The 27,033-nt window shown below is 35.4% G+C and overlaps 4 protein-coding genes across 5 annotated transcripts; 2 read left to right on the top strand and 2 right to left on the bottom strand.

Annotated features, from left to right (window-relative positions):
- Positions 1–784: 784 nt before the first annotated feature.
- LOC113686071 (ribonucleoside-diphosphate reductase subunit M2 B) lies at positions 785–6,587 on the bottom strand. Its single transcript, XM_027203667.2, has 10 exons — positions 6,326–6,587; positions 5,630–5,774; positions 5,269–5,333; positions 4,996–5,142; positions 4,680–4,741; positions 2,745–2,829; positions 2,519–2,610; positions 2,345–2,396; positions 1,741–1,959; positions 785–1,218 (listed from the first exon to the last, which is right to left on the bottom strand). The coding sequence occupies exons 1-10, from the start codon at positions 6,440–6,442 to the stop codon at positions 1,060–1,062; spliced, it is 1,143 nt and encodes a 380-aa protein (XP_027059468.2). The 5' UTR covers positions 6,443–6,587; the 3' UTR covers positions 785–1,059.
- Positions 6,588–6,728: 141 nt separating this feature from the next.
- Positions 6,729–7,995, top strand: LOC149036133 (uncharacterized). The gene is made up of 3 exons (XM_089190142.1): positions 6,729–6,826; positions 6,907–7,075; positions 7,631–7,995. The coding sequence occupies exons 2-3, from the start codon at positions 6,920–6,922 to the stop codon at positions 7,712–7,714; spliced, it is 240 nt and encodes a 79-aa protein (XP_089046268.1). The 5' UTR covers positions 6,729–6,826; positions 6,907–6,919; the 3' UTR covers positions 7,715–7,995.
- Positions 7,996–8,128: 133 nt separating this feature from the next.
- Positions 8,129–26,794, bottom strand: LOC113685992 (thrombospondin-2). Its single transcript, XM_089190135.1, has 23 exons — positions 26,008–26,794; positions 23,224–23,398; positions 22,775–23,046; positions 22,299–22,481; positions 21,858–22,043; positions 21,182–21,320; positions 19,863–20,557; positions 19,293–19,400; positions 18,945–19,019; positions 18,531–18,676; positions 17,595–17,717; positions 17,269–17,371; positions 16,935–17,120; positions 16,638–16,763; positions 16,253–16,377; positions 15,724–15,934; positions 14,354–14,554; positions 11,112–11,200; positions 10,909–10,988; positions 10,611–10,717; positions 10,036–10,155; positions 9,647–9,735; positions 8,129–9,347 (listed from the first exon to the last, which is right to left on the bottom strand). The coding sequence occupies exons 1-23, from the start codon at positions 26,101–26,103 to the stop codon at positions 9,236–9,238; spliced, it is 3,747 nt and encodes a 1,248-aa protein (XP_089046261.1). The 5' UTR covers positions 26,104–26,794; the 3' UTR covers positions 8,129–9,235.
- LOC113685979 (uncharacterized) lies at positions 11,862–15,519 on the top strand. 2 transcript variants are annotated; one of them, XM_089190141.1, is made up of 4 exons: positions 11,862–11,988; positions 12,603–12,796; positions 12,984–13,187; positions 13,551–15,519. In XM_089190141.1, exons 2-4 carry the CDS (start codon positions 12,610–12,612, stop codon positions 13,943–13,945), a joined length of 786 nt encoding a protein of 261 aa, XP_089046267.1. In that variant the 5' UTR covers positions 11,862–11,988; positions 12,603–12,609; the 3' UTR covers positions 13,946–15,519. The 2 variants fall into 2 exon arrangements, with proteins under 2 accessions (XP_089046267.1, XP_027059369.2); XM_027203568.2 differs by having other exon boundaries at positions 11,961–12,796.
- Positions 26,795–27,033: the final 239 nt, after the last annotated feature.

Genomic DNA, 27,033 nt, shown 5'->3' with positions numbered 1-27,033 from the left:
ATTTAAATACCAGTTAAAATTTTAGAGACATCTGAGAAACACTTATTCAAAATAATGGGTCAAACATTAAAAACTGTCAACAGTGGTGGCTCTTTTGATGTATGTTGAAGTAAGTTCCAAACTTTTGGAGCAGCCATTTTACAGGAGTGACCACCAAGTGTAGCATAAGACTTACATAATGAATGTTTCAAGTGGAAATCATTGCTGGATCACAGAGAAAAGCTTGTGACATACTTAATTGAGATAGGATCAGTTATGTAGGACAGTGTCAGGCCACCTATGGCCTTTTATAGCATGTAAGCTCTGAGGATAAGGTCATCATTCTGTCCTTGTTATGGCTTTCATGTTGTACGAATTTGTTAGTGACCACAATATGGAAGGATTTTTCTTCAATGTCTTCAGTTAGCAGGGTGATATCCATAATAGAATGCATAGAGGAAAGAAAACTGACTGAAAGAAAACAATTCCAAGTAGCTTTTTGTGCAAGTCTCTTCATTCAAAAATGTTTTAGATGGCTATGAATATTTTCTTCAACTTTTCTCCTTTCAATAGCAGATCAGCTCTTCATTCCCTACTTTTTAAGAGAAGTGAGAGAGAGGAGGGGAGGGTAAGAAAAGGTTTTTTTTTTAAATCTGAGTTATAGGTTTTCCTCAGTCTTTTCAATGTCAATCCCACTGTTTTCCAGATCTGAAAATGCACATTTTAGGACTCTTTCACCGCCAGATTTTTTTTACCAAATACCCAGAGCACTACAGTCCTTGTATAAAACACAATTTGACAAAAATTCTTAAAACTTCTTTTAATAAAAAAACATATTAAAATACATACAAAATCTCAAAGAGGAAAGGCTAACCTCAACAGTCTGAGTGAAATGGTTTAAACTTTGTACACAAAAGACTTTGAACTAATAAGTTGCTAATTACAAAAAATAATTTGCAAAACTCTTCCAGATGTAGGTGATATTTACAGTTTTATGCAAGAATGTACATGTAATTTTAAAATAGTTCATGTTCTAAATGTTAAAAAAAATGTTTCCTTCCTGCAGCTCTCAAAAATGGTCTAAAATTCCTCATCTGTGGTGAATTTGTGGGAATCCTCAGACTTTTTCTTCATAACTCCTGCGCGCTGATATTCTGCAACTCTTTTCTCAAAGAAGTTGGTCTTTCCTTCCAAAGAAATGTTTTCCATGAAGTCGAATGGATTTTTTGCATTAAAAACCTGTTAAGAAAAAGAGTTACAAGATTGTAAGTTGGTTTTAAACCTTCAGTAACAGCATGTCACAAGCTCTTAAAAGTAATAAAATTTTTGGATGCTTAAGGAAAAAAAAAAAGCCCACAAATCAACAATTTTGTATTTCTTTAACCTTCCATTCATTAGTTAGTTGTGTTCCTGTCTGCCATATAATCCTTATGTAAGTAATGAGAAGTTGGTAGAGGATCAATTAATCACCAAATTGATATTTATCACCAGCTCAATTAGAATGCAAACAGGACAGTGTACACACCATGCTTGAAATTGGACAGTTGACATGTCATGCCAGTGTAAGTGGTCAGTACATGTCATGTGCTGTTGTTGTTCATTTTGCAGAATAATTGTTAATTTTTTTGATGGAAATGTTTCACTGATGTGTAGTTTATTTTTCTTAAATGTCGTCATAGTTTTAATGAGTTGATAACAAGACTTTTGTCATCCAATTCAGTCTGTATTGACATTGCAAGGAGAAACTGTCTTAGTCCATACCTTGGGGCAATGGAGAGCCACTAAAAGTCTGTCAGCAACAAATTCGATGTACTGCTTCATAAGGGAGTGGTTCATGCCAATGAGTCTCACTGGAAGGGCCTCTGTTAGAAATTCTTGTTCAATTTCAACAGCATCCTTGATAATTCCAATAATGGTTTCTTGTGAGGGCTTGTTTTTTAGGTAGGAGAACATCAAACAAGCAAAATCACAGTGAAGACCCTGGAATAAGAAAGTGTTAATATTAACATAAGTACACTTATACTGTCCACTACACATTTTCTAAGGTGCTGACAAGGAAAACTTGAGTAAACACTGAGAGTTCCTTTAGTTGGTGATCATTTCCTGTATTCTGGTGATATTAATGCAAGATTTGGTGTGATACTGTCAAAAGAAATTGCTAGTCACTCATAGGGGTCAAAGGGTTATATATCTTCTGGAATAAAATAAACAGTGTCAAAAAAGTTTCAGTCTTCTCTTCATTTAGTTCTAAAGGTCAGTCCTTAATTGTTGGAAAGAAGTTTTATTTTTTTTAGCTGGGATTTGAAACAGGACAAATATTTATTGAGCAGTGATTTCAAGAATTCACCTTCCTTAAGAAACTTACCTCATCACGACTGATGAGCTCATTTGAGAATGTAAGTCCAGGCATCTTGCCCCTTTTGACACAAATTTGAAACAGAAGTAGATTAGTAACTTCTTTCACCTGAAATTCAATTTAAAATCACAAAGAAAAAACAAAAAAACAAAGAGGTTTGATAGTTAATTGGACATCACTTACCTCTTTTTTAGCCAGAAAATGGCAGCAAAAGAACCAGAAAAAAAGATTCCTTCCACAGCAGCAAAGGCAACTACCCTCTCACCATAAGAAGCCTGTTACAAAAAAAAAAAAAAGGTGAGTGTTTGTACATTTTTGTCTCATCAAAATGTTTTGCAATAATTTAATATCAGTGCTAATAAAAGGAATGGAAAAGAAAAAAGTTTAAGTCTACAAAATGAAATCTTACTCTCTCAGGATTGATCCAGTTCAAAGCCCACTGAGCTTTTCTTTTGACGCAAGGCATTGTCTCAATAGCATTAAAAAGATTTTCCCTGCAAAACAAACACTGATTTAAGGACTACATCAATGTGATTTTATTTTAATTAACATAAATGTAATATCAATTGAGCAAACATTTTGAATTTTGTCTCCAAACAAAATAAAGAAAGATCATGTACAAGGCTGTGCTCTAACGGTGCCCGGTCGCCTGAGGCGACTAACATTTGGCCTCGGGCGACTGAAAATATTTTGTAAAATTTAAAAAACGATCTCTGGCTAAAACTTTTAAAAATACGAGCTTTCGGCTGTTTGCGCTACAGCCTTCAACGGGTAAAATGATAAAAAGGTAAGAAATACTAGGTGTGAAGTACAAAGTAGGAAATTAAAAATGCTAATAACTAAGAATGTTTGTTAAATACTAGGTGTGAAGTATAAAGTAGGAAATTAAAAATGCTAATAACTAAGAATGTTTGTTAAAAAGAATGTTGTATTGTCCGGGCAAAGGACAGGAATTGTTGTCCGCATTGGGAGTTAACTTGGAATGCCACGCTTCTAGTGTTTTTCTTGTTCTAAAACTGCCTTTGTCAATAATAGATGCATTATCAAAGTCTATTGCGTGAGTATTGGCCCAGACGTGATTGGAAATTCTTGAGCCTTTTGCCGCGGTTTTCACATTTCTGAGGTGTTCTTTCTTTCTTGTGTTGAAGGCCCTGCCAGTCTCACCAATATAACACCATGAACAGTCACCACAAGGAATTTTATAAACGACATTTGTTTGAGATTCCAATAATTAGCCAGAGATCGTTTTTTAAATTTTACAAGATGTTTTATCCTGGCTGCGGCCCCTCTATCTTTTCATGAAAATATTTTCTTGGTCGCCCGGCCGGGCGACTGGCTGGTGTTGGTTTCTTGATTTACAGTCAAAAAAAAAAAAGAAAATGTTATTCAATCGGGCGCGCGTTGATATTCAAAGGTCGTTCCACGTGAATTTACGTGTAACATAATCATCGACTTTGATCGTGACAAGCTGCACAGTTTTCGATTTTAACTGCTTTTCCAAATAGTATTATAATTTTTCCTTTAAATTAGGATGGCTCGTTAGTTAGTTTTTGAAAAGCAATTGTTACTTCTGCTCTGACAGGCGTAAAGTACGGTCGACATTAATAAATCGCTAAATGAACACGGGAGTCGTTCTTTTAAAAGAAAATTTTATTCCATCGGGCGCGCGTTGATGTTCAAAGGTCGTTCCACGTGAATGCACATGTAGCATAATCCTTGACTTTGAACTTGACTAGCTGCACAGTTTTCGATTTTAACGGCTTTTCCAATAGCATTAAAATTTTTCCTTTAAATTGGGATGGCTCATCAGCTAGTTTTTCAAAAGAAGTTGTTACTTCTGCTCTGATAGGCGTAAAGTACAGTCGGCGATTAATAAATCGCTGAATAAACACGGGAGTCGCTCTTCTATGCTAATTTAATATTTGAAATAGTGTTTTGCTAAGCTTACATAATGCTTTGAATTGAACTTCAATGAGACAGTTTTAGGTTTATCAGATTATCTGATTATCTTTGGTATATGTATACTATTCATTTTTCAAAAAATAGTTTTGCACTGCTTCTGTAAGTGTGAATTAAATAACTATTTGACTATAAGTGATGATAGGTTTTCAGGAGGTCAAAGGATACGATGTTTCATGAACATAAAAACAATAAATAAATGCACATAGTTCTATTTGACTCGTTACGAAAACAGTTTGTTTAATTTTTAATAATTAACTGACTGATTTATTAATTTGGGCGACCAACTAGGGGGCCCGGGCACCTCAGCTAAGATGTTTGGGAGCCCGAAGGGCTCCCTGAAATTTTCCTTAGAGCACAGCCTTGATGTAGTTTTTTCACTTACTTTTCATCAGGGTCCTCAATGTAGGTGTCAATCAACAGACTGTACATCTCGGAGTGAATATTCTTAAAAGGGGAAAAAGTGATTAATTTAACTTTGGAGTAAGTTGTTTATGAGTTATCAAACTTATTGATAAAGTTCTTTTTTCCTCATTCTTTTCAAAATAAAAATTTTTGTCAACTTGAAAATGTAAAGGCTTTTTTGGTATAGAAGACACACTACAGCTTGGTTGTTATTGTTACATTTTACTGCTGATTCTGTTAAGACCATTCTGGGAAAAAAACGGCACTTAGAATATTAGTTGCAAATACAAACTTACCTCAATTGCAATTTGAAAGCCATAGAAGCATCTTGCCTCAGGAACTTGCACTTCCTGGCTAAAACACTCAACCAAGTTTTCATTAACAATGCCGTCACTGGCAGCAAAGAAGGCAAGAACATGGGAAATAAAGTACCTTTCATCATCCTGTGAATAAAAGAAAAATTAACAAAAGGATGTAATAACATTTAAGCTGAAAGCAGGTAGGCAATCAGAAGGAAATTATCAGCCAGTTTATGTATCATGCAGATAGAAAGACAGATTTGAACTCACCGAAAGGTTAGCCCAGTCATCTTTGTCTTTGGAGAGATCAACTTCTTCCGCTACCCAGATAGATGCTATAATGAGAAAAAAATAAAAATTATTTGAAATATAATAGCTATGGAACACGATTTATTCTAATAATGACACCTACAAATTTCCTCCTTTCATACCAGTTTTTAGAAAAAACCATTAAAATTTCCTGGTCATCTGGGACTGGCTAATTACCTTTTGAGATTATATAACATACCGGGCACCAAATAGCTTGCATAATATATAGGTAATGCAACTTTCCTGGCAGCTTATATAATATACCGGCCGGGTCACTCGCACAAAGATAGTAGCTTCTAAGGGTAGGGTTTGATTTCCTTACCTTCAGCCTTTTTGTACATTTCCCAAATATCTTTATACTGGATAGGAAGAAGGACAAATCTTCGCGGATTTTCACGTAGGAGCGGTTCATCCTCGTTGTCAAATTTTGAAGGAGATTTGTAAACTGGCTTCACCGGTCCGCGAGTCTGACGGAAAATAAGAAAATTTGTATAATTCTTAAAAATTCTAAATATTCCCAGAGCTTTCACAAAAAAATGCTGTTGAAATTAGCTTTTGATGTGGCTTGAACTTTCATTTCTCAACTTGAGTTCTGCATTTAACCGCCAAATACCGTTAAGTCATTCAGCGCGGGCTTATAAAATTTACATTAGATCCCTGCAGGAGTTTTCCACAGCACTTCTGGTTAAAAAAAAAAAAGAAGAGAAAAAACACAGGCAAATCCGTAATTACACCGTATTCAAACGTGCTTAAGTAACGTAAATACCTCTCAAGCAAACCATTCTGTCGCTCTGTGGCCTCGTGCAGGCATACTTTTCAAAAAGTAAACGCTTCTTTCGTAAAAACTTCTGAGGGACCAGAAATTAAATTTCGACCGAAAAGAAAGTGAAATACTACGTTCGTTTTTTAATGGTTTGTCGATATTTAAGGCCTTGTGAGAAAAAGGAATGGGGAATAGGGACCCAGATTTTTTTTCTCCCGCCAAAATCGAATAATTCGTTATTAGCTGTGAACTCACCTCGTTGTTCTTTTCGTTGCTTCTGTCTTCCTTCTCGTTTATATCTACATCTTCAAGAGTTTTAGCGAGCTTGTTGATGCTGTGGCTACTCACGATATGATTGTCTACACCAAGCATGATGAATTACGACTAGGTTTCTAAGAAATACAGCAAAGAGTATAAAGTGCTGAAGGATGCAATATGCAAAAAGGCTGAGGAAGGAATGATCGCCGATGGACGCGACGCTGAAGTTCAATTTGCGCGCCGCGATAAAAGCAACCAATCACAAAAGAAGTTTTGAGAGATTTTCTTACTGTGATTGGCCTCTTTTGTTCGCGGGAATTTCAACACGGACGCAAGAGCCCATATTTGGAAAACAGAAAGCATGCACCGACAGCCTCGTTTTTAAGCGCCCGCGTGCAACACTTCAGCGAATATACGCTCCAAGAATCCCCGGATATTCAACCTTCATTTTGTCATTTTGAGCAAACTGTGCACTGATACAAACTTTTCAAAATATTGGTATGTTTGTGTTCTCTTTTCAATTTACTGCTTTTATCTGCTTGAAAAGATTAGTTATTTTCTGGTGTTCTTTTCTTCAGTTCTCTTGGGAGGATGTTTGGACCGGGATTGGACGGAAACAGACCGCGATGTGCTCCATTTTGGGATGACTTCTTCGCCTGTGTAGTGAAGAATGGCCGTAATGAGCAGTGGGCACTCTGCAAAGAACAGAGGGAAGACTTTATGGAGTGTCTACATCACAAGAAACTGGTACGCTTTTCGTTCATCTTTTTGTTTCTTTGAGTGACTTTGAAAAAGTTTAATGCAATGCAAGGGATGATAATTATTTCCAAGCACCTATATTTCATATTTTGTGGTTCCCTTGGTCTCCTGCGATTCTACCTCTAGCACAAACCAAGGTAGACAAGGTGTGGAAATTTACTGTGCAAATTGTTGATAGCTCGATAAAACTTTATTATTTCCAAGACTGTGTGATCAAGGTAGCCAACTCCCACCCCCCGTACTAGATACCCATCACAATAGTGATATATACCCTAAGAGCAAATTTTTGAGAATCAAGTGCTGTCTCTATCTTATTCATTGTTAGTATGTGATGCTATTCCCCTAGTACCTATGTACTATATCAATCCATACTAACTCATATTTTTAGAGCAAGAAAAGTTTACAATGACTTCTCTTGTTTGTTGAGTTACTGACTATTCAATGTCTGCCTTCCAAAAATTCTTGAAATACCTGCAAGAGTGGAAAAGGGGCCTTGTGAAATCCCTGAAATGTAAGTTGGTATGTTCCATTTGTTCTTCGTAGTACACAAGGGTTCAAAAGATCAAGAGGCAGAAAGAAAAGCTGATAAAAGCTGGAAAATGGCCACCTAAGGAGGAAAGTGCGTAAAATTCTAGACTGAACATTTAGGAATTGTTTTGTACAGTGGACTATCAGTGAAGTATCAGCTAAACTTGACATTTGTCCTGAGAGATTTCTTTAAAAGATAAAAGCAGAAATTGAGCACTTATTTTGTAATCAAGGTGTTCAGGGTGAAAGATTGTTAATGTGAATGTAAGGATAAGAAACTGACTCAGGGTGTTGAGATAAGAGGTAAAGATATACATGCAACAAGTTTGAGAACCAGGCAGGTGTTTTGTGTATAGTAATAAAAACTATATTGTTTTCCACTGCCCTCTTTGTTTATTGGTTTGCTAGTTCCTTCACTGTACCTTCCCTTGAACGCAGTATATTGATTTTACAATACTTTTAAGGCTGGTGCTATACAGGAGACCAACTTTAAAACATGGAAAAGCAGAAAAGTATTTCTGTGTCTATTTATTTCAATCTTTTGTACCAGTTTCATGATATTTTGTATGTATGGTATTGGTGCTTGTTTTGTGTATATAGTCTACAGCACCAAAGCTGCTCTTCACTAAGGCCAATGCGCATGAATGATATCCATTATGAATACAATACAAGTGGTTCAGACAAACTTTACTTCAGCATGCAAGTAGGCTCTCATCTTTATAAGTGCTGCAGGACATGTCCCTCTGGCCTGCAGGAAGATTTGAAATGACTGGGGTAGACACTTAGCACTAATTAAAGTGCTAGCCCCCTTACAGACATCTCACTAGCTCATGATGCGCAAAGTCAACTTATTTCCTGCAGGCAAAGAAAAGCCTATCCCTAGATGCTAATAATGAGCCAAAGTGCTCATAGGCTAGGTCAAGTTACAAATAGTGGCCCCTATTGTGGGCAGAGAATCCTATTAAGTCTACTTTATTTAATATTGTGTACTTGTGTCGTGACTTCTTTCACTCAGACTCGCTTCTTAAATGTATGTATCTATGTTGCATTATTTTTTACAGAAGTGTTCACAATGGGTGAAACTTGGGGCTACTATGCAATTTATCTTGAATCATGGGATTTTTAATAATTTCAAGCTAGTGGAGTACCGCCTAAGGTCCTTGTAAGTTATGGAATTGTCATTTTTTAGAAGTCCTTATTATGCTCTAACATTGAGGAAACCAGTTTAGGAGTGATTCTAGCTTATATTAAACAACTCCCAAGGTTCATACTGGTCCTTGAAAACCTGAAAAGTCCTAGAATTTTATTTTGACAATTTCCAGGACTGAAAGGTCCTGGAAAAAGAGTATAGGTCCTGGACAGTCCTAGAATCTTCTTAAAAAGTTAATTCTAAAAGTTTTAAGAATTAATGTCATAAGAACAAGGAGAATTGGTTTTGAAATCTTGGGTGCAAGGTGAAATTTGGAGCCATGGAAAAATCGATCTAAGTCATGGAAAATTCCTGAAAAGTCATTGCAGTTTGTTTCTGAAAAAAGGTACAATCCTGAACTCTAGCTCTGCCTTAGGTTCTTGTAACTTATGAAATTGTCCCATGTCAAACATGTCTCAGGGTGGCTGCATCTAGTTCTTGTTAAGCTCCAAAGATGAGGAAAGCCAGTTTGTTTCCTGAAGAATAACATGCCTCTTTGATGAAGAACTGTCTTTTAATAGCTTCCCTTCCCCTTCGTTACACCTGGATGAAAGAGTATTATAGAGAAGTTTGTTAAAAAGATGAAACACAAAATCCAATCTTGAAAATACCTTATTAAATGTTTCTAAGAATGTTATGGAGACCTAGCAAATAAAACAAACCAATAACAACATTTCATTTGAATTGGCCTAACAAAATTTAATTGTGTGAAATCTACTTCAGTGTTTTAATTATGTAACTAAGAGAAGTTGAACTTAATCTATTAAAAAGCTAAGGTTTTCTACTATGATATTTAAGTTAATTAAAAGTAATCTATTGAGATCAAAACATTTCCAACTGACTTGAAATATCTAACCAGTCCTTCTTCAGTGCCTCTCAAGTACTTGTCATAAATAGTTGATACATTGACCGCAGTGTTCCAAATCTGGACCTTCAAAATGAGATAATTTGTGTATGTGAAAAAAGCAAATTTATACACTTTGCACTCACTACATTTCATCATGATGGATGACCCATACCTATTTTGTAGAAATCTCAGTTTAGTTTTGGTCCAAAAGTTGCAATAAAAATTAAATTTTGAAATGTTTGTCCAATAATTTGAAAGTCATAGGCAATTGGCCTTTAAGATAAAAAGAAGCAGTTTTTCCACTTTGCACAGCTTTCAACCAAGCCCTTCAGTCTGTTTGGAAACAGAGAAAGATGTCCTAAAAAACTATCGCCATTTCACTACCTCATCCATCTGCCCTGTTGTATGATCGAGGCCATTCTGTCCCAAGAGGAGGTTTGTTGACACCAAAAGGGATGACACATTGCTTTCTTGTTGAGCCACTCTGCCATTCATATAAAGAGTCTGAAGAAAAAAATCAGAGTAAATCAGGACAATATTAAATTGTTGTAATGTTATATATTGTAATATTTAATATTGCAATACTGAACCTTCCATTCCAAGCACAGGGAAATACAATTCACAGTTTTTTGTTCATTCACAAACAGAAGTTTCCAAAAAATGATAATTCTTGACTATTAACTGTTCTATTGTTATGTGTTCTCACTAACTTAATTTTTTTGAAATTCAGTTTTTTTCTTATTCCAGTTTCTCAAACAAAAGGCACCAACAGTTTTACTCGGCTTAGACTTGTAGGGCTTTTGTTTCTTAATTTTTTGTTGATTTGCTTTAATTTGATTCTTTAATAAGGATGGGTTATCTCTGACCACTTGGCAAACAATCAGTAACCAAAGAGGATAATTGCATGTATTGCTGCTTCATCACCAGACTGAAAAAAAAAACAAAAAAAAAACCCTCACCTGCTGTTTAGTTTGATTGTTGTACTGAAAAGCCACATGTGTCCAGGTGTTGTATGCAAAGGATATGTTACCCAGCATGCCAGTGTTGCCCACTGACAATTGTACTCCTATACAAGTAAGATATTTAAGTATTATGAGGTCAGATTGTAAATTGTAGGACAGTGGAACTTGCAACTAGCTGATTGTGGGAAGCCAACCATAATCCCAACCTCATCTTCACAAAATTAAAAAAAAAAAAGGAAAAGAAAAACATTTTTTGCACACACTAAGTACAGTAATAAGTTTTACATGCTCATACCTGACCTTCCCTTTTTTGAACCAAAGATGGGATTTGTATCTGAATTATTAATACAGGCCTTTGCAGAGCCACATTTTGCACTAAAACAAGAAAAAGAAAAGGGATGAATATAACAATTGTACAGTAGTATTGCATTGAGAATCACAGGGATGGAGTTAAATGACAATTCAATTAATTTTATAGTCCATGGATAATTGGGTTACCTAAACACAATATCATCTAAGGCAATATCACTCCTGTGAGATTTTCCTTTGGCTGCAGTAAATCGCACAGCCACAAGTCCTTCGTAAGCCTGATTAAGACAAAAACACAGCATTAAGAGAAAAGTTCCAACAACAATAATAGGATGATTAGATTTTCACTTGGTCAGGGTTTTTTCATAACATAACTGTTAGGGAAAAAAGGAATTTGACAAAATTATATTTTTGCCCAACCCAATTCAAAACATAAAACTAAAACTTTTTCAAAAAAATTAGATATTAAATTGAAAAAAAATTGTAATTTTCATATTAATGCCAAATATGTTCATCCTGGGTGAACATAACCATCTGTAGTTAGGGATCTAATCTTAACTCTTCTCTAATTTCACATGACTGTGGCAAGAATGAAAAAAAAAAATGATATAAATTAATTAAACACAGAAAAATCATATCTGTGAAATATTGTGATAAAGGTAAAGATACATTTTAAAGTTGACCCAAGTTCTAGTTACATACTAGTTTACACAAAAATTCATTATTCAAACCCTAGGCACAGATGTAAAGCTTTAACATAATGAATATTTTATGACCAGAACATAAAACAATCTTGTCACCTGCTTTTCACTATGAATGCAAAACTACTATATTTTAAAATTCTCTCAACAGCAAAATTATCAGTAATCACAGAAAAGTTGTGAGAAAATATTTTCAGATCAAAACAACAAAGGGAAATAATTAAGAAGTCCAAAATATGTTCAACCAATAAGATAATATGGAATTGTTGGAATTGGAATTTTGAATAACTATATACTAAAAATAAAATGAATTTCCATGGAGATAAAATCTCACAACAGTTTATCAAGTTCCCCTGAAGTTCAAGGTAAGTAAAATAATTTACAAAATATTTTGAAGAAATATTTTGAATACCTATCTCAGACAAGTTTTAAGATATTTTTATGCATTAGCAGTAGATAACAAAGCTAAAGTGAAAATTTATCCATATAGAGAGTAAAAATGTGGGGAAATGTGTCAAAAGTTTCACAAATCTTCAAACAATTTTCAGATAATACTCTGAGATCTAGAAATAATAACTAAACATTATTTCACTGTTAACTTGCATTGGGTAATAGAGGGCATATAATAAAAATTATTTTATGTCAATATATTATACTGCCACAGGTTTTCTTCACAACCATAATTTAGCCTACATATCAGGAGAAACAAGCTTGTATTGTAAGATATCGTTTGGAGGGTTGATTAATTCATTATTTCATGACAAGAAAAATACCAAACTTTCTTTTAGTACTATATAAAAAAATTCAACTGAAAGATTTTGAGCCAACTAATTAAAAGGAATACCCAACTTGCATCATATCAGATTTAATTCCTTGAACTATCAGTATCAAAAAAAATGTGAATTAAGACAATAGTATTATTATTTACAAAAAAAAGGGAATGAAAATATAATTAATTTAATCATTCTTCCTTTGCCAGCTTTATCATGTCCTCTGAAAGTCCACAAAAATACACGAGTAAGGATGTCTCAGCCAAAGAAAACTTAACCGAGCGCAGCAATACATGCACAAGTACATCAAACTATGACAGCCAGTACAGTGAGAAACGACGCAAGCAGAGAAAACTGGCCAATAGAAGCCTTGCCTCAAGAGGATATCCTAAAGAATGTGTAGGTAATGATATCAATCATGTGTTACACTGTAAAATGTTGATTATTAATCATATTAATTAATGACCTGTCAAACATTTTCTCTTTAAAGTAGAAGTGATTCATGTGCCCCAAAGTTTGTTTCATATCCCTAATCAGCACGACAAAAGGAACTATCATTTAAATTTGGAAATATATGCTTTTTCTTCCAGAATTTGATGAATTTTCAACTCAAGGAGATAATCAAGCTGTAAGGTATAGAACTGCACATCGGCAGTGGTTATTGGACAATGGTGTATTCTCACTGAATGGCATGAATGAGTGGCAGCCAGATTTGCGTCGTTGGACACCCAGCAGCAGTGCAAGATATCCACTGAGGATGAAGACATCTAAGCCACCCATTGATCCAGAAATATGTTAGTTCATTTTATGCTCTGTTCTATTTTGTCCAAGATTGTATTATGACACACAACAAAAATCTTGTAGGCTGCATGATGTTTAATTTTAAACTAATAGCCTGTTGCAATACCAAACTTATGAAATGAAAATATTTTTTGAGTTTACACAATTCAAGAGATTTATGCAGAGAGTGACACCATGTATAACAATTTAGAGTTGTCAAAATCAAACACTGCTACACCATATCATGGCAACATAGCAAACCATAGACAACTACATGATTATTTAAAGTATGAAAAAAGATTGCAGAAAGCACACAAAGCAAGATATTAAATTGGCATGCCTTTAAATATAAATCAATTTTTTTTTTCATACTTTAGTACCAGAGGATTCTCAAGTTCACATATACCACAGTAAAAAGGAAAGACTGTGGGTAAAAAGATGGATAATTGGAATGATGGAGGCAAACAGATATAACATCACTACAAACAGGCAGATGTCAAGAAAAACTTCTCGCATGATAGTTGTTTTCACACCAGAGCTTTTTCAAGAGCCGTTCTGTCAAGAAATCTTGGATGCTATTGAGGGAAAGATGGATGGGATGGTGCTTGGTATTAAACTCAAAGACTGTGATATTCCAGAAGGGATTGCAAATGAATGCACAAGTTATATTGACCTGACAGCCAGAGATCTTAGTGACCTGACTTTTCATATCTCATTTATGTTCAGGATAAAGAAAGCTCTCAAGTTACCTGTATCCATATGTTCAGCATAATTTTTTTTGTCAATCAAGACACTAAATTACTATTTACTTTTCAGGGTTTGTACACATATTTGTAAACAAACTAAAATTCAGCAAGATTTTGCACAGAAACTAAGCAATTGCTGCAGCTTGAAGAAAAACTTCAGACTTCTTCCCATTCTTTCAAAATTTAATGTTAAGTCTCCACACTTTTCCAGGTATAAGTTCCTAGGTAGCAGTTTTTTTTTGCTAGAATTTTAGAACTTGTATAAGTCAAAAATAATTTCCAATTTTACAAATCAATGGGCATGGCTGTTTCCTTGTGGAGATATCACCCACTGAAGAACATCATTTCAAATTGGTATTGCTCAATATTTCTAGAAACATTTTGGCAAATTGTTAAAAAAATATATTATAATGATGGAGAGAGAGGTGCCTTACTGAAAGATCTATGGTTCCTTGATGCCAAATGTCGCCTTGATCTCCTGCCTTCCTAAATACCATGAACCAAGTCTGATCTACTGTTTTAACCTCCACAGCTAGGCTCCCCATTTCCTTGTTGTTAGAACGATCATTCATATGATAGAAAAAAGTCATGTTACACCCCTCACCTGCAGCAAACCAAGGGGTTTCAAAAGAGGCCTAAAAAAAAACAAAATTTTCCAGTGATATTGCATTAATACAAGTACAACACACCCCCTTCCTACCCCATAGAGAGGGAACCCAGATAGGGTTGTTCATAAGTCATGCAGTGACAGAGGTATGGGTGCAATACAAGTGGCATTGGTCTGTGAAATAGGATACATAGTTGTGTAGTTACACAAAATACTACTTTTTAAATAAGTTTAAGGTTGGTCTTAACCCTTTAACTCTCAAGATCTCATTAGTAATTCTCCTTACTGTCTGCCATATAGTTCTTGTGACATTAGTATGGAGAATTTAACATTGGATCAACTAATAGTTCCTTAATTAATATTTTTCTTTATTCTTATCACTTTTCTACTTGATGTTGTATTGATATTGTAGGGAGAAATTCTGTCTTGGTCACTCATGGGAGTTATAGGGTTAACAGAACATTTCTTAAAATAACAGCTTAGATAAATTGCCATTTCATTGGAGTTGGGGATTGCTAACTCACAGTTAGTTAACTTAATTAAGAGCAGTCGGGTTCAAGTCCACCCATTGGTGAGTCAACTAACTAAGCCTGTAATATACATGTATTCCTCATTTATTTTCAGTAACACTTTTATGTAGAGGGGTATGTGTGTTGTTGTTGTTGTTGTTGTTTTTTCTTTTTGTGAAAAATCCTTCTTACAAAAATTAACCCCTTAAATGATGGATTCTAGACATGGCACTACCTGGAAACAACTTGTCACTGAAGAGTAAATTTTTATTGGAAGTGACAGGGTCTAAAAAATGGAATGTGCCATTCACATGAACCCACATACAAAATAGGCAGAAAAATCAAAACAGGAGCTAGGTTCTGCAGTATTTCTAATATGTGCACAGCAATAAATTCTAAAAAGTAATAAAAAGCTTTTAAAATGAGCTTTCGTTTTATTGAGGATGTGGTTAAAAATAAAGATTAGACAAATGTTTTCTGTCAAGGAGGAACAAATACATTGTATCCAAGAGTAAGAGAAGTACCCTGAAAATGCTGCAAGTTACAGAAGGCTGCTAGATATCTTTCAGTGGCCATAACTTTTCCTTCATTCTTATCATCTCACTGTTTGACAACATTATTAGTAAATTACTATTGTAAGGGGGAATTAATTGGAGAGTTTTGACTCTATCCTTTCAATTTTACTAACCCTACTGCCAATTGTTATCCCTGATGTCTCCAAAAAAGCATAATACCCTGAGCCTGTGGTGTGGTCAGCAGATGGACCAGTTTTTAGAGTTGGAGTTCCCCCTTTTTTTAGTGTCCAATCCCTATCATCATCTGATGACTGTGTGAAAAACCCCAAATCAGGGTGCATGGAACCAAAGTTGATTGGAGGCAGATCACAAATCACCTTTCCACTGAAAGAGATGAAAGACTGTAATAGTTTAATGCTCAACTTTTGACCATAGTCAAATAAGAATAATAATGCAAACTAAAAAAAATATTTCCAGGTATAAAGGCCACCAGCAATCCACCAGAAGATAACTTATTCAAAGTTTTCTTTTGAAAATGACCTTGAACTCTAAGTTCAATTTAACAAACCACATTGTGATACCAGAGGATTCTCAAGTTCCTATTTATCAACAAGTTTAAAAGTAGTCTCAACACAAAATATCTTTCTCAAGGAAATCACTTTTTACAAGGTATTGTTAAAATAAATCTTTTGGGGTACTCACTTTGGACCCAGTATCCATATCCAAGCAGCTACAGTGATACTTCCAGAGCCTCCTAGTAGATCACTGATCCCTCCTAAGTCTACCTTACCACCACTGCCATTGAAGCTTATGGAAAAGTCACTAATCTGTTGACAAAAAAAGGGGGAGAGGTCATAGTTCTTTGTCAGAGAGACTAGCACCACCCTTCCAAGCAATCAGCTGCAAAACTAAACCCTGCTGCATCTTGGCCACTTTCATTTTCTCGTGTTTGACTCAGTTCCCTAGTTTTTTCATTGGCTCTAATTCATATTTTCTTTTTATCTGAGTCTCCTTTATGACTGCTTTGGTTTGGTTTAACATTGCTCAAACAAAATGACATCAATGTAATCAATAAAATGAATCTCACTTTAGGTGATCCTGCATATAACTTTGAATAGTGTACTCCTTCCTGTGAAAAGACGTACATCCCCAGGCGGCCACCATTATAACGTTTGTTTATTATGTTCCCTGAGTCTGCTAACAGCTTTCCTCCCTACCACAGCAAAACAGAAATGAAAAGCATGTTGGTTATGGGTGATGACAGTTCTGTATCTGATGGTAAGAATGGGTACTGTCCAGCTGTCAGACAACTTCAGACTGATGCATTAAGAACTGACAATCAGTGTAGAATGTACAATTCATTGCAAAATTTTTCAAAACTTACCCTGTACCAACGCACACGGATCCTTCCAGAGTCTGGGTCATGCAGTATTCTCCAACGATATGCCACTCCTGCAGCCCACTTGGGGCCATTGTCATACCACAGAAGATGAGTTTGATTCATGGTGTTCCCAGTCTCCCACAAAGCATCACGAAGATTCTCACCAGGTCCTGTACTTGAGTCAACCACCTGTAGACAAACAAAATTATCTCACATAAATGGTTGAAAAAAAAAATGCCAAGTGCCTCAAGATTATTGCAACCTGTAAGGACTAAAACAATGTTTATGAAAATTGGTTTTACTGCACATGCATCTGATAGTATCTCAGACCATATACCATAAGATTTATGCCTTGTCTTGCAACAGATCTTGGATAAGTCAAATTTTCTTTAAAATTGTAGGACTGGGTCTTTTTCTTCCAAGAACATACATAAAAATGCCTAAGAGAGAAAGAAAAATTGTAGGTCAATTTTATTGTATAAAATCAACTGAATGTCAAATATTGGGGCACTTCAAATGTTATCAAAAAGGCAATGAAGAGACTACTTATAAATTATCCCACAACAGCAGTCCTTGAACTAATATTTAACTGGTAATATTTAAAATAGGTAATAAAGGACAACTTTGGAAGAGTCAAAGTTTGTCCTTGTCAATGTGCCTCACCTATTACTCTGATAGCCAAACACTACACCAGCAATGTCATCATCCTTTGTGTCAGATATAAAAAAAGTTCCACGGTAATCTACATGTCCAAATTTTGTGAAACTTATTAAAAGACCAGGATTCCTAAAAAAACACACATGACACAGAAACATTAGGTTCATTTTATTACAGTCATTGCACCCTACCATGAAATATAAAATTCTTTGGGAGTTTCATGCTCTAGATTGACAATTTTTTGCATTAAACAAAATAAAAGATCTACTGCTTGATTCAGCAGGGGACAAAACTTTGCAACTCTCTGCTCAAGAACACAAAATCAGTAAGCAAAGATATTAGGAAAGAAAGCTAGGTTAACCCTTTAAATTCCATGAGTGACCAAGACAGAATTTCTCCATACATTATCAATACAATATCAAGCAGACAAGTGATGAGAATAAAAAAAATATCAGTTAGGAGATTAAATTGATCCAATACCAAATTCTCTAAACTATCATCACAAGAACTGTATGGGAGACAGTAAGGAGAATTACCAATGAGATCTTGGGAGTTAAAGGGTTATACTCCCACATTTTCTAACTTTCCAAGTTGTTCACAAAGAAGCAAAAAAGCAGATGATTTTATAGATTCATAATTCAAACTTTCAGGCTATTTTGCGTAAACCCTGGTATCAAGTATGCCCTTTATCTATTTTCAAAAACATTCTCATAGAGGCTCTACACCCCCCTTGCCTGATCCCCCCTAGCAAAGTTTAAAAAAAACTGTTATCAACATTTTCAATGGGGAACAGGGTACTCTAGGCTTCATGGTTTTAAAATGTTTTCATTTTCAACCACTGCTCCAAAACTGTTTCTGAAGATTGTAGGCTAAATGTTTGACTTATATATAATTAGCACCTTTAATTTTGAGTAATAGGCAAGGAAAAAATATATTATTTACCCATTAACAGTTTGGACAATTTCTCTTCCATTGTCATAAACCATCCACTTAGGAGGCTTCTGAACATTTCCCACACCATCTAAAATCACTTCCTGATACACACTGAAGTCTGTTTTGTTTAAAAACTTGTTGACTGGATAATCATCCTGTAAAATAGCCAAAAAAATAAAAAAAAAACAAAATAAAACCAATAATCATAAAATAACCATAATTCGGTAAATTTAAGTATCTTACAGTATAACTGTGGTTTTGGAGAGTTTTCCATGGAAATGATATACTGTTCATGGGTTAAATGTAAATGTTACGGTAACCATAAATAAAGTGACAAGCTGATCCCTCTTACAATATTAGGGATAATGACCACCCATGAAACTTTTGCTTTACAAAATGAAGAATGTACTTAATTGGACATACCTGACTATCAGGAATAGAGTCACCATCTGTATCAACTACACATGCATCACCAATATTGTCACCATCACTGTCAGCCTGTAAGATAATTACACCACTTTCCAATGATTTCTTCCAGATTTCACAGAGATTTCACTCTTGAGATCTTTACAATAATTCTCTAGGCAGTCTTCAATCCATTGATTGTAACATCAGTAATGAGATTTGGTGCTAACTCAAGTGGTGTTCCTCAGTGAGTTTCCTTCATACTCATCACCTGTCTGGCTGTAGTGTATTGAGGTCACTTCTAAGTAACTCCTTAGAGTAAAATAGCTGCAGATTTTAGGGCAGAAAAGTCATGGACAGGCATACCTGATTCTCATTAGGCATAATAGGGCAGTTGTCATCAATATTCATAACACCATCTCCATCTTTATCCTTATCACAGTCGTCTCCAAGTTCATCATTGTCACTATCAAGCTACAGATAGAACAGAAGATTAGTCTACCAATGTAACTAAAGAAGAGTGGGTAACTGACTTCCTTAACTAACTGACTGAATGAATAAATGAGAGACTGATCCGCACAACCAACCTGACTGACTGACTTAAACTGACTGACCAACTTTCTGGCTGGGCAATTGGCCAAAATCATAGACTTTGCCAGGCTTCTGTAGTTAGAGGAGACAAACAAACGTGTGAGTGAAAAAAAGTCAGCAGGATTTTCAGGAGAAGTCTCGCCCATTTTCTCTCACTTTGCCTATTCCTGGAAAAGGCTACTGAAATGACAACTCAGTTATCTCTCTAACCTACTAAGCTCAGCCATCTAACAATAATCTTGCTTTGAGACCTAAGTGACTGAAAGTTAAACTACTAGACAGTTAGATTTCCCAGAGATGACAATTTAACCAAATGAAAAATGAACCAGGAGTTTCATATCTGACCTGATCCCCATTGGGAACATCTTTACAGTTGTCAATACCATCACTTATGCCATCTTGATCTGCATCTGACATGTCCTCACATGCATCCCCAATAAGATCCTGGTCAGTGTCATTCTGATCAATATTATACACATTGATGCAGTTATCACATGTATCCCCCACAGTATCACCATCAGTGTCTTCCTGCTTTGGGTTTGGCACAAGAGGGCAGTTGTCCCCATTTTTTATGCCATCGTTGTCCAAATCACGGCTCTCACAAGCATCACCTGTTCCATCACCATCACTGTCTTTCTGGTCTAGATTGGGAACGTCAATACAATTGTCACATATATCCCCCAAGCCATCGCCATCTTTGTCTTCTTGATTTGAATTGGCCTTAAACTGACAGTTATCCATGGTATCTGTGATGTTGTCATTGTCATCATCAATGTCACAAACATTACCAAGATCATCCGCATCATTGTTCTCTTGTCCACTGTTGGGAATGAATTGACAATTGTCGATCTTGCAATCCAGTGATTGGCAAGGTAACTGGACATCAGGAAAACCATCCAAGTCAGAATCTTGCTCACAATATTTACCGTTACCAGCAAAACCCAGGTTACAAAGACATGGGGACTGCAGGTTGTTTGGTTGTTGGACACAGGAGCCATTTACTTTGTTGCATATGGTACAAATATCACTGATGATACAAGCTGAAGACATTGATAAATAAACAATCAGTTCTGAGTGGGTAAAAATATAATTGTGGTTGTGATCTCCAAGAAAAAATCCAGGTTTATGCCCCTGCCTGCACCACATGGCAACTGCACCCAATGAAATAATGACTGTTCTCTCAAATATTCACGAAAATATCAATTGTTAGTGCCTCTCTTTTACATAGGAGGAAGGAATTAGCTCATTGATGTCTAAATTTTTTTTTTGTGTATAAAATAGCTTCTCTATTGTGGCTTTAGAGAAGATAGAGACCTCTTGTATTCTACAGATTTGATTTCTGCAATTATAATGACTGAAAACAGATCTAATTTTCAAAGAATCTGTGAACATTAATCATCTGTTTGACTCTAATTGAGATGTGCCTTGCTCGTTTCAGTTATAACAGAAAGTAAGCACAAGACCTTTTTACCTGACCATAAAATACCAACAATCATTGGGCTAATTAACAGACATATTATTTCACTTTACTTTATGGTAATTTCATAAAGATGATTTGGTTTTATTTTGATTTCAAATTCAAAATTCTCAAGTACTAACTAAACACATTAGGAAAATATTTCCCAGCAAGTTTTTCTTCCAGATTGAAACAATGACTACCTTACCTCCAATAAGACTTGTCCAATAGCCATCTGAGCCACACTGCACATAAGAAATAGTTTGGTTGAATTCCTTATCACAGCTCACATCACAAGTATCCTTGTATTTTGTGCCAGTGCAATTTAGTAGCTCCACAAAAGGTTCCTCATAATAAGGACAAAGGAAGAGTTCAGTTCACAAGATCATCCTCAACTACACTGGTTTAACAGGACCCTGTGAAGTTGTAAGGTCATTTATTTTACAGAAACTCTAGATCTGTCTTCTGTAACATACAGCAACTCAGACTTTGAATTTCAGATTCCATTACAAGAGAGTGGATTACCAAAATTTATGATGAAGTTATCACCGCAGTTTTACAATTTAATCAACCACGGAAAGCATCACTGGATAATCAAGTGAACATTGATAACAAGATTACAATTATTGGTCTCAAATTCTATTCCTTTTAACTCTTTATCCCTAAGAGTATCTGACATCTAACATTTCCTTACAAGATCACCCCTGAATAAAACATTTAGGTCATGGAAATAGGGGGAAATGATCAACACCTCAAGAAGCTCTTGATGGTTAAACAAATTCTCCTTTTCAGAACCTTGAGAAATGTATAGAGAAAGTATGGAGAATATGCATATTGATGTTAGGGTGTAAAGGGTTAAACTGTAAATATTTTAGCTCATATACCTGATAGAGAGGTACACCACAATCTTTGGGAAGACAATTAGTATCTTCTCCACTCCATTCTCCATTTCCTTCACAAGAGTAAATTCCCCTTGATAAGTTTTCCTTTTTATATCCTTCAAGGCAATGAACTGTACAAATATCCCTGTATTTTGTACCAGTACAATTCTGTGATGCATAATATGGCACCTACCAAAAACGAATGATGAATCAAAACAAAAATTCATATGTTCGACTTGACTGCTTCCTTGCACACAACATATAAAGAAGTAATTTAACATTGCTTAGAAAGTTAGTGGTTTAGGGAAAATTGGATTCAGATGCTCAGTCGTTATGCAGTCAGAATGTTTTGCTCTTGTATGCCCAAACAGTAGAAGGTTATGGTAAGAACCTAACAGACCTTAAAGGTACCTCACAGAGGGCTCAGTATATTAGCTCATATACCTGGTGGAGAGGTTCACCACAATCTTTGGGAAGACAATTAGTATCTTCTCCACTCCATTCTCCATTTCCCTCGCAAGAGTAAATTCCCCTTGATAAGTTTTCCTTTTCATATCCTTCAAGGCAATGAACTTTACAAATATCCCTGTATTTTGTACCAGTACAATTCTGTGATGCATATGGCACCTAAAAAAATGAATGATAAATCTCAACAAACATTCACAAGTTCGACTTGACTGCTTCCTTGCACACAATATATAAAGGAGTAATTTTATGTCATTTAGAAAGTTAGTGGTTTTGGAAAAATTGGATTCAGATGCTCAGACATTATGTAGTCAGAATATTTTGTTCTTGTAAACCCAAACAGTAGAAGGTTATGGCAAGAAATAGACCTTATGCCTCACAGAGGGCACAGAAAATTAAATCACCTAGAAAAATGTTTCACCACTAGTTAAACATTTGAAAATTTAATCAACAACCTGATTACGAGATCCACAGTCTTTTTGAACACATCTTGTTCTCTCACCACTCCATTCTGCACTTTCCTGGCATTCAAAACTGCCGATCAACTCATTTTCCTTTTCAAATCCCTCAATACAGACAGTCCAGCATTTTGAGCCAATTGTTTCTCCATTACAAACCACGTGACCATCTTCCAAAGTGTGTGAAAATGGTTCACACTTCAATTCATTTCCAGTGGCTTTGCTTGTACTACTATCACCTGATTGCTCACTGTTTGAACTCTTAGATGCTGGAATCATAACAAAAAAGGGAAAGGTAAGAATAAAAAAAATTCACAGTTTTCTAATTCTGATAGTTATCCAGGGTCTCCAATATGTTTTGGGGATTGGGGATTCTACCTCGCAACTCACAAGAAGTCAAGTCACCAGGGAAAATGAAAAATAAATCAATGTTAGAGATGACTCACCAAGTAAGAAAGGAATAGTTGCAGCCAGCACTAGAAGGACTGTAGTTATGGCAGCGATAAGAAGGATAAAAGTGAGCCTTCGCCTTCTTTTCATGTCAACCACTTTGTCACAGGCAGAATCCTCTTCATCCACAGGCAGCAGATTTTGCTGTGAGGCACTTTTGGTGAATGCTTCCTAGAAAAAGCAAAAAAACTGAACAATACTACTACACACTCAGAAGTGAAGTAATTACTAAAAGAATATACTCTTGATTGCAAAAAATTTTGACACTTTACCCTTTTACTCTCATGAGTGACTGAGACAGAATTTCTCCTTACCATATCTATACAATATCATGCAGACAAGTGATAAGAATAAAGAAAAATATCAATTATGGGATTACTAATTGATCCGATAACCAAATTCTTGAAACTAACATAGTGAGAATCATTTAGGAGACAGAAAGGTGAATTACTAAAGAGATTTTTGGAGTTAAAGGGTTAAATGAAACCTAAATGCTCTCTGGGTACTCATTTACATGTAACACACCATTAGCAGGTGGTGACTGATAAAAGCTATCGATGCTTTCCTGAGAGAAAAGGATTTCCATAAAAAAGGTTTTTCATGATTAGTGAGAAAAGTGAATCACTGATTATATATCTGCATGAACATTTTCCATAAATCCATTGGATCTCATCATTCCTAGATCATGCTTTTTAGGTGTCAACAGTTTTGCAATTGAGTGTATACTTCCAAACTTATTCCAGTCATTCCTTGACTAGGAGATATAAATTTCTATTGAATCTAGGGGAAGCTACAACCCAAGGCTAAATCTCTAACCATGACTATTTCAATGCCCTAGTGAGCTGTTCCACACAAGGATCATGGGCACCCCTAAACAATGGCATGAATGGAATTGCTGACAATGCAAAACATGCTCTGCCAGAGACCAATCCTGTTGTCATGCCCATATTGGTATAACATCTTACAATTACCACTGCAATTCAGTATGGATTAAGGCAATCTAGTAAATTAGATTTAGAGGATAAAAAAACAGCTTTATAGAATTATCATCTTTCTACAAAAATTAACTTGTACACTACATAAGGATTAATGCTTTTCAATCTCACTTAGAAGTAGGTGACTGTTATTGAAACTTTGCCATGATTGATAATACCCATGGCTGAGCTCTGATATAGTTCTCCCAATTAATAAATACTCTACTTATTAAAGGTGTGATTATTGAAGGACAAGTTACTGAGGTGGAAAGCTGTGTAAATTCTGATGATATATTGAAGCATTGTCAGTACACAACCAGCTTCATGTCAATCTCATTTCAACTATTCCAATAATATACAAATGATTAACAAAGGAATTTTACTTTAAAAATCAGTTTTAGCAACCACTTCTTTGTATCTACCCCATGATGGACTCACAAGGTAAAATTAAATTTATTCAAAGAGAAAACACTTCTATGAACATCTTGTGCTGAAATTAATTTTATATTAACCTTTAACTCCACCATAGTTCTTATTATGTAAACAAGCTATCAAACCTGACACTTAATTAAAAGCAAACGTGTTCTCCCTTTTCAAGTTCTTTTGTTTTACATACAAGGTCATAGTTTGAACAACTCTGATGCACATTCTGGCTTAGGCATTTAAGACCCCTTTTTTTTTTGCCTTGAGGAAACAATTCTTGTTACCCTATAAGGCATGAGTTTGTTGCGAAGATGAACAAAGGCAAAATTCCAGAAAGCTACTGATCAAAATATTCCACTCTTTCACAGGTTTTTGGAATGGAATGTTTAATGTACCAGAACAAAATTTTCTGTTTTCTTTCTCACTTTAAGCTTTATGAAGTTGTAACACACATGAAAGCAAAACAATAAAATTAGCTGTCTTGAGTACTATACTCTATCATGCTCAGAGCACTGCAAAACTGATAAGATTTAGTTCTTGTGACTACAAGTGTCATACTTAGTTTGGAAAAAAATTTTTCAAAGGCTTCATTAACATGTGAATAAGGATGATCAACATTACACATGAGTGTAGGAGATTGAAAAAAATCTCAGTCCTTCATAATAATTCAACTCAAAGATCTTCTGATTCTGTACTTGGATGCTCTACCATTGTGCTTGAAGGATGGTGTGTATGACCACTACTAGATTCACATGTGACAAGCATCCAGCATACTGCTAAGTTGGCAGCAATGTAAAAAGAGTTGCACATGAAAAGAAATAACTACTCCAACAAAACTGACAGTCTTTTACAGACACTTTCAGACCTATTCAAAGACTACATCAACCATTATCTTCACTCTCAATGTGAATACGTATATCATGTTCAGGAAGAGAAGAATAAGTGCGGTTAAGTTATTGATTTATATTACCTCCACACATGTGATAACAATTAGCAAACTGATACACCTGATTAAACCTACAAGGGATATAAATATTTTAAACTATAATATTGTGTCAAATTTTATCAGATATGGCGACATTTCTCAAGGAAAAGTTGCAGATATTATCGTCTATTCTCAATAAAGAGGTGGATAATAATTTAGCAGAGATGGACAAATCAGTAGAACTTTAAGTCTAGGAATGGGACTGATGTAATTTTTCACTGGGGAAGACAAAATTTTTCGGCTACAAATGCTCTCTCTCGTTCTCTGAGCAGCTAACTCCGCTGCAAATTAGATGCAAAGCCGCTTTACCGCTGTGTCAATTAGATTAACACTTTTTCGTTGTCTACTATTCAGCTTCTCAATTATTAGCTAATATGCTTCATAACTTTAATTTTCACCTTTTGTGTTGAGTCTGCTTCAGCCATTGCCAATTGTACACCTCCTTGACTATCAGCAGAAACGACACCAACTTTGTTTCTCCTGTGTTTTTCCATTGAGCTGCTCTGTGGCTTAGTCGCCACGGATTAACAAACATGTAAAGAAAGATTAATTAGACATAAACTTCCTTCTGTCTTCTGGAGTCTGGAGTAAACCAGTGATATCGCGTATACGACCACAATGAGTATTCGATTGCTCACCTCTCCACTTCAATTTAACCCTAACGCGATCCTTGATAATTAAAGTCAACGCGAACAGACTTGCATTAAAATGTAGTTCATATGACCTTTTAAGCCCGCTATTGACTTTCTGTCATAAGAGCTGCCATGCTCCTTCAATTCATTCACCAGATGACAAAACATTCTCTATCTCCTCATTATATTAAAATTAAATGAATTCCTCCACCACTAAAAGGTTTCACAGATGCATTTTCCATCACAGAAGAAGATTGATCTTCCCTTCCAAGTCTTCTTTCATTAAGAAATCATACGCTGGACCATATTCAATAGCAAGTGTTAAAACAATTATTTCGTTCTCCTTTCGCTTGCAGTGGCAGTAAATGAAAAGTAATTTACTTTCATTGGTTAAAAATTAATATGTCTGAACTCTCCTGATCAGTTTACATGCCGTCAGTACACAAACAACCCTGAAGAGTCTAATATGAAATAAAAACAAAGTACAAAAGCCCAACTTTCTAGATGTGTCATCGACGCTGACTTTTACACTTCCCGGGATTTCAGGGTCACTGGGAGAGTATTGTCTCTTAGGGTCCTCCCGGACCAGAAAGGCCTCAGAGAGGAAGGGGAATTAGCCCATCCGATTTTAGAGCCTTTATGTTCCCTAAGTATGGTGGCCCATTGTTATCATAGCAAAACCAAAGAAACAACTAAAATTAAAAAAAATAATGAGAAGAAAAACAAATTGGGCAAAAATATTAAAAATTATAATTAATGACCTGTTTGAACAAAAAATGAATAAATAAAAAA

Source organism: Pocillopora damicornis, chromosome 12 (genome assembly GCF_964200805.1).
Source record: "Pocillopora damicornis chromosome 12, jaPocDami1.2, whole genome shotgun sequence".
In the NCBI taxonomy this organism is placed as follows: domain Eukaryota; kingdom Metazoa; phylum Cnidaria; class Anthozoa; order Scleractinia; family Pocilloporidae; genus Pocillopora; species Pocillopora damicornis.
This window is presented reverse-complemented; position numbering and strand designations above follow the sequence as displayed.

Bases quoted from the DNA above. Each gene is read 5' to 3' on its own strand.
- LOC113686071 (XM_027203667.2), bottom strand. From the start codon at position 6,442: ATGCTTGGTGTAGACAATCATATCGTGAGTAGCCACAGCATCAACAAG. The intron at 5,334-5,629 runs GTAAGGAAATCA...TTCTCATTATAG, and splicing joins AATGTACAAAAAGGCTGAAG to CATCTATCTGGGTAGCGGAA. The intron at 2,397-2,518 runs GTAAGTGATGTC...TTGTGTCAAAAG, and splicing joins ATTTTCTGGCTAAAAAAGAG to GGGCAAGATGCCTGGACTTA.
- LOC149036133 (XM_089190142.1), top strand. From the start codon at position 6,920: ATGTTTGGACCGGGATTGGACGGAAACAGACCGCGATGTGCTCCATTT. The intron at 7,076-7,630 runs GTACGCTTTTCG...TGTTCTTCGTAG, and splicing joins GTCTACATCACAAGAAACTG to TACACAAGGGTTCAAAAGAT.
- LOC113685979 (XM_089190141.1), top strand. From the start codon at position 12,610: ATGTCCTCTGAAAGTCCACAAAAATACACGAGTAAGGATGTCTCAGCC. The intron at 12,797-12,983 runs GTAATGATATCA...TTTTTCTTCCAG, and splicing joins ATATCCTAAAGAATGTGTAG to AATTTGATGAATTTTCAACT. The intron at 13,188-13,550 runs GTTAGTTCATTT...TTCATACTTTAG, and splicing joins ACCCATTGATCCAGAAATAT to TACCAGAGGATTCTCAAGTT.
- LOC113685992 (XM_089190135.1), bottom strand. From the start codon at position 26,103: ATGGAAAAACACAGGAGAAACAAAGTTGGTGTCGTTTCTGCTGATAGT. The intron at 23,047-23,223 runs GTGAGTCATCTC...TTATGATTCCAG, and splicing joins AACTATTCCTTTCTTACTTG to CATCTAAGAGTTCAAACAGT. The intron at 9,736-10,035 runs GTAGTGAAATGG...CTCATTTTGAAG, and splicing joins CAACAGGGCAGATGGATGAG to GTCCAGATTTGGAACACTGC.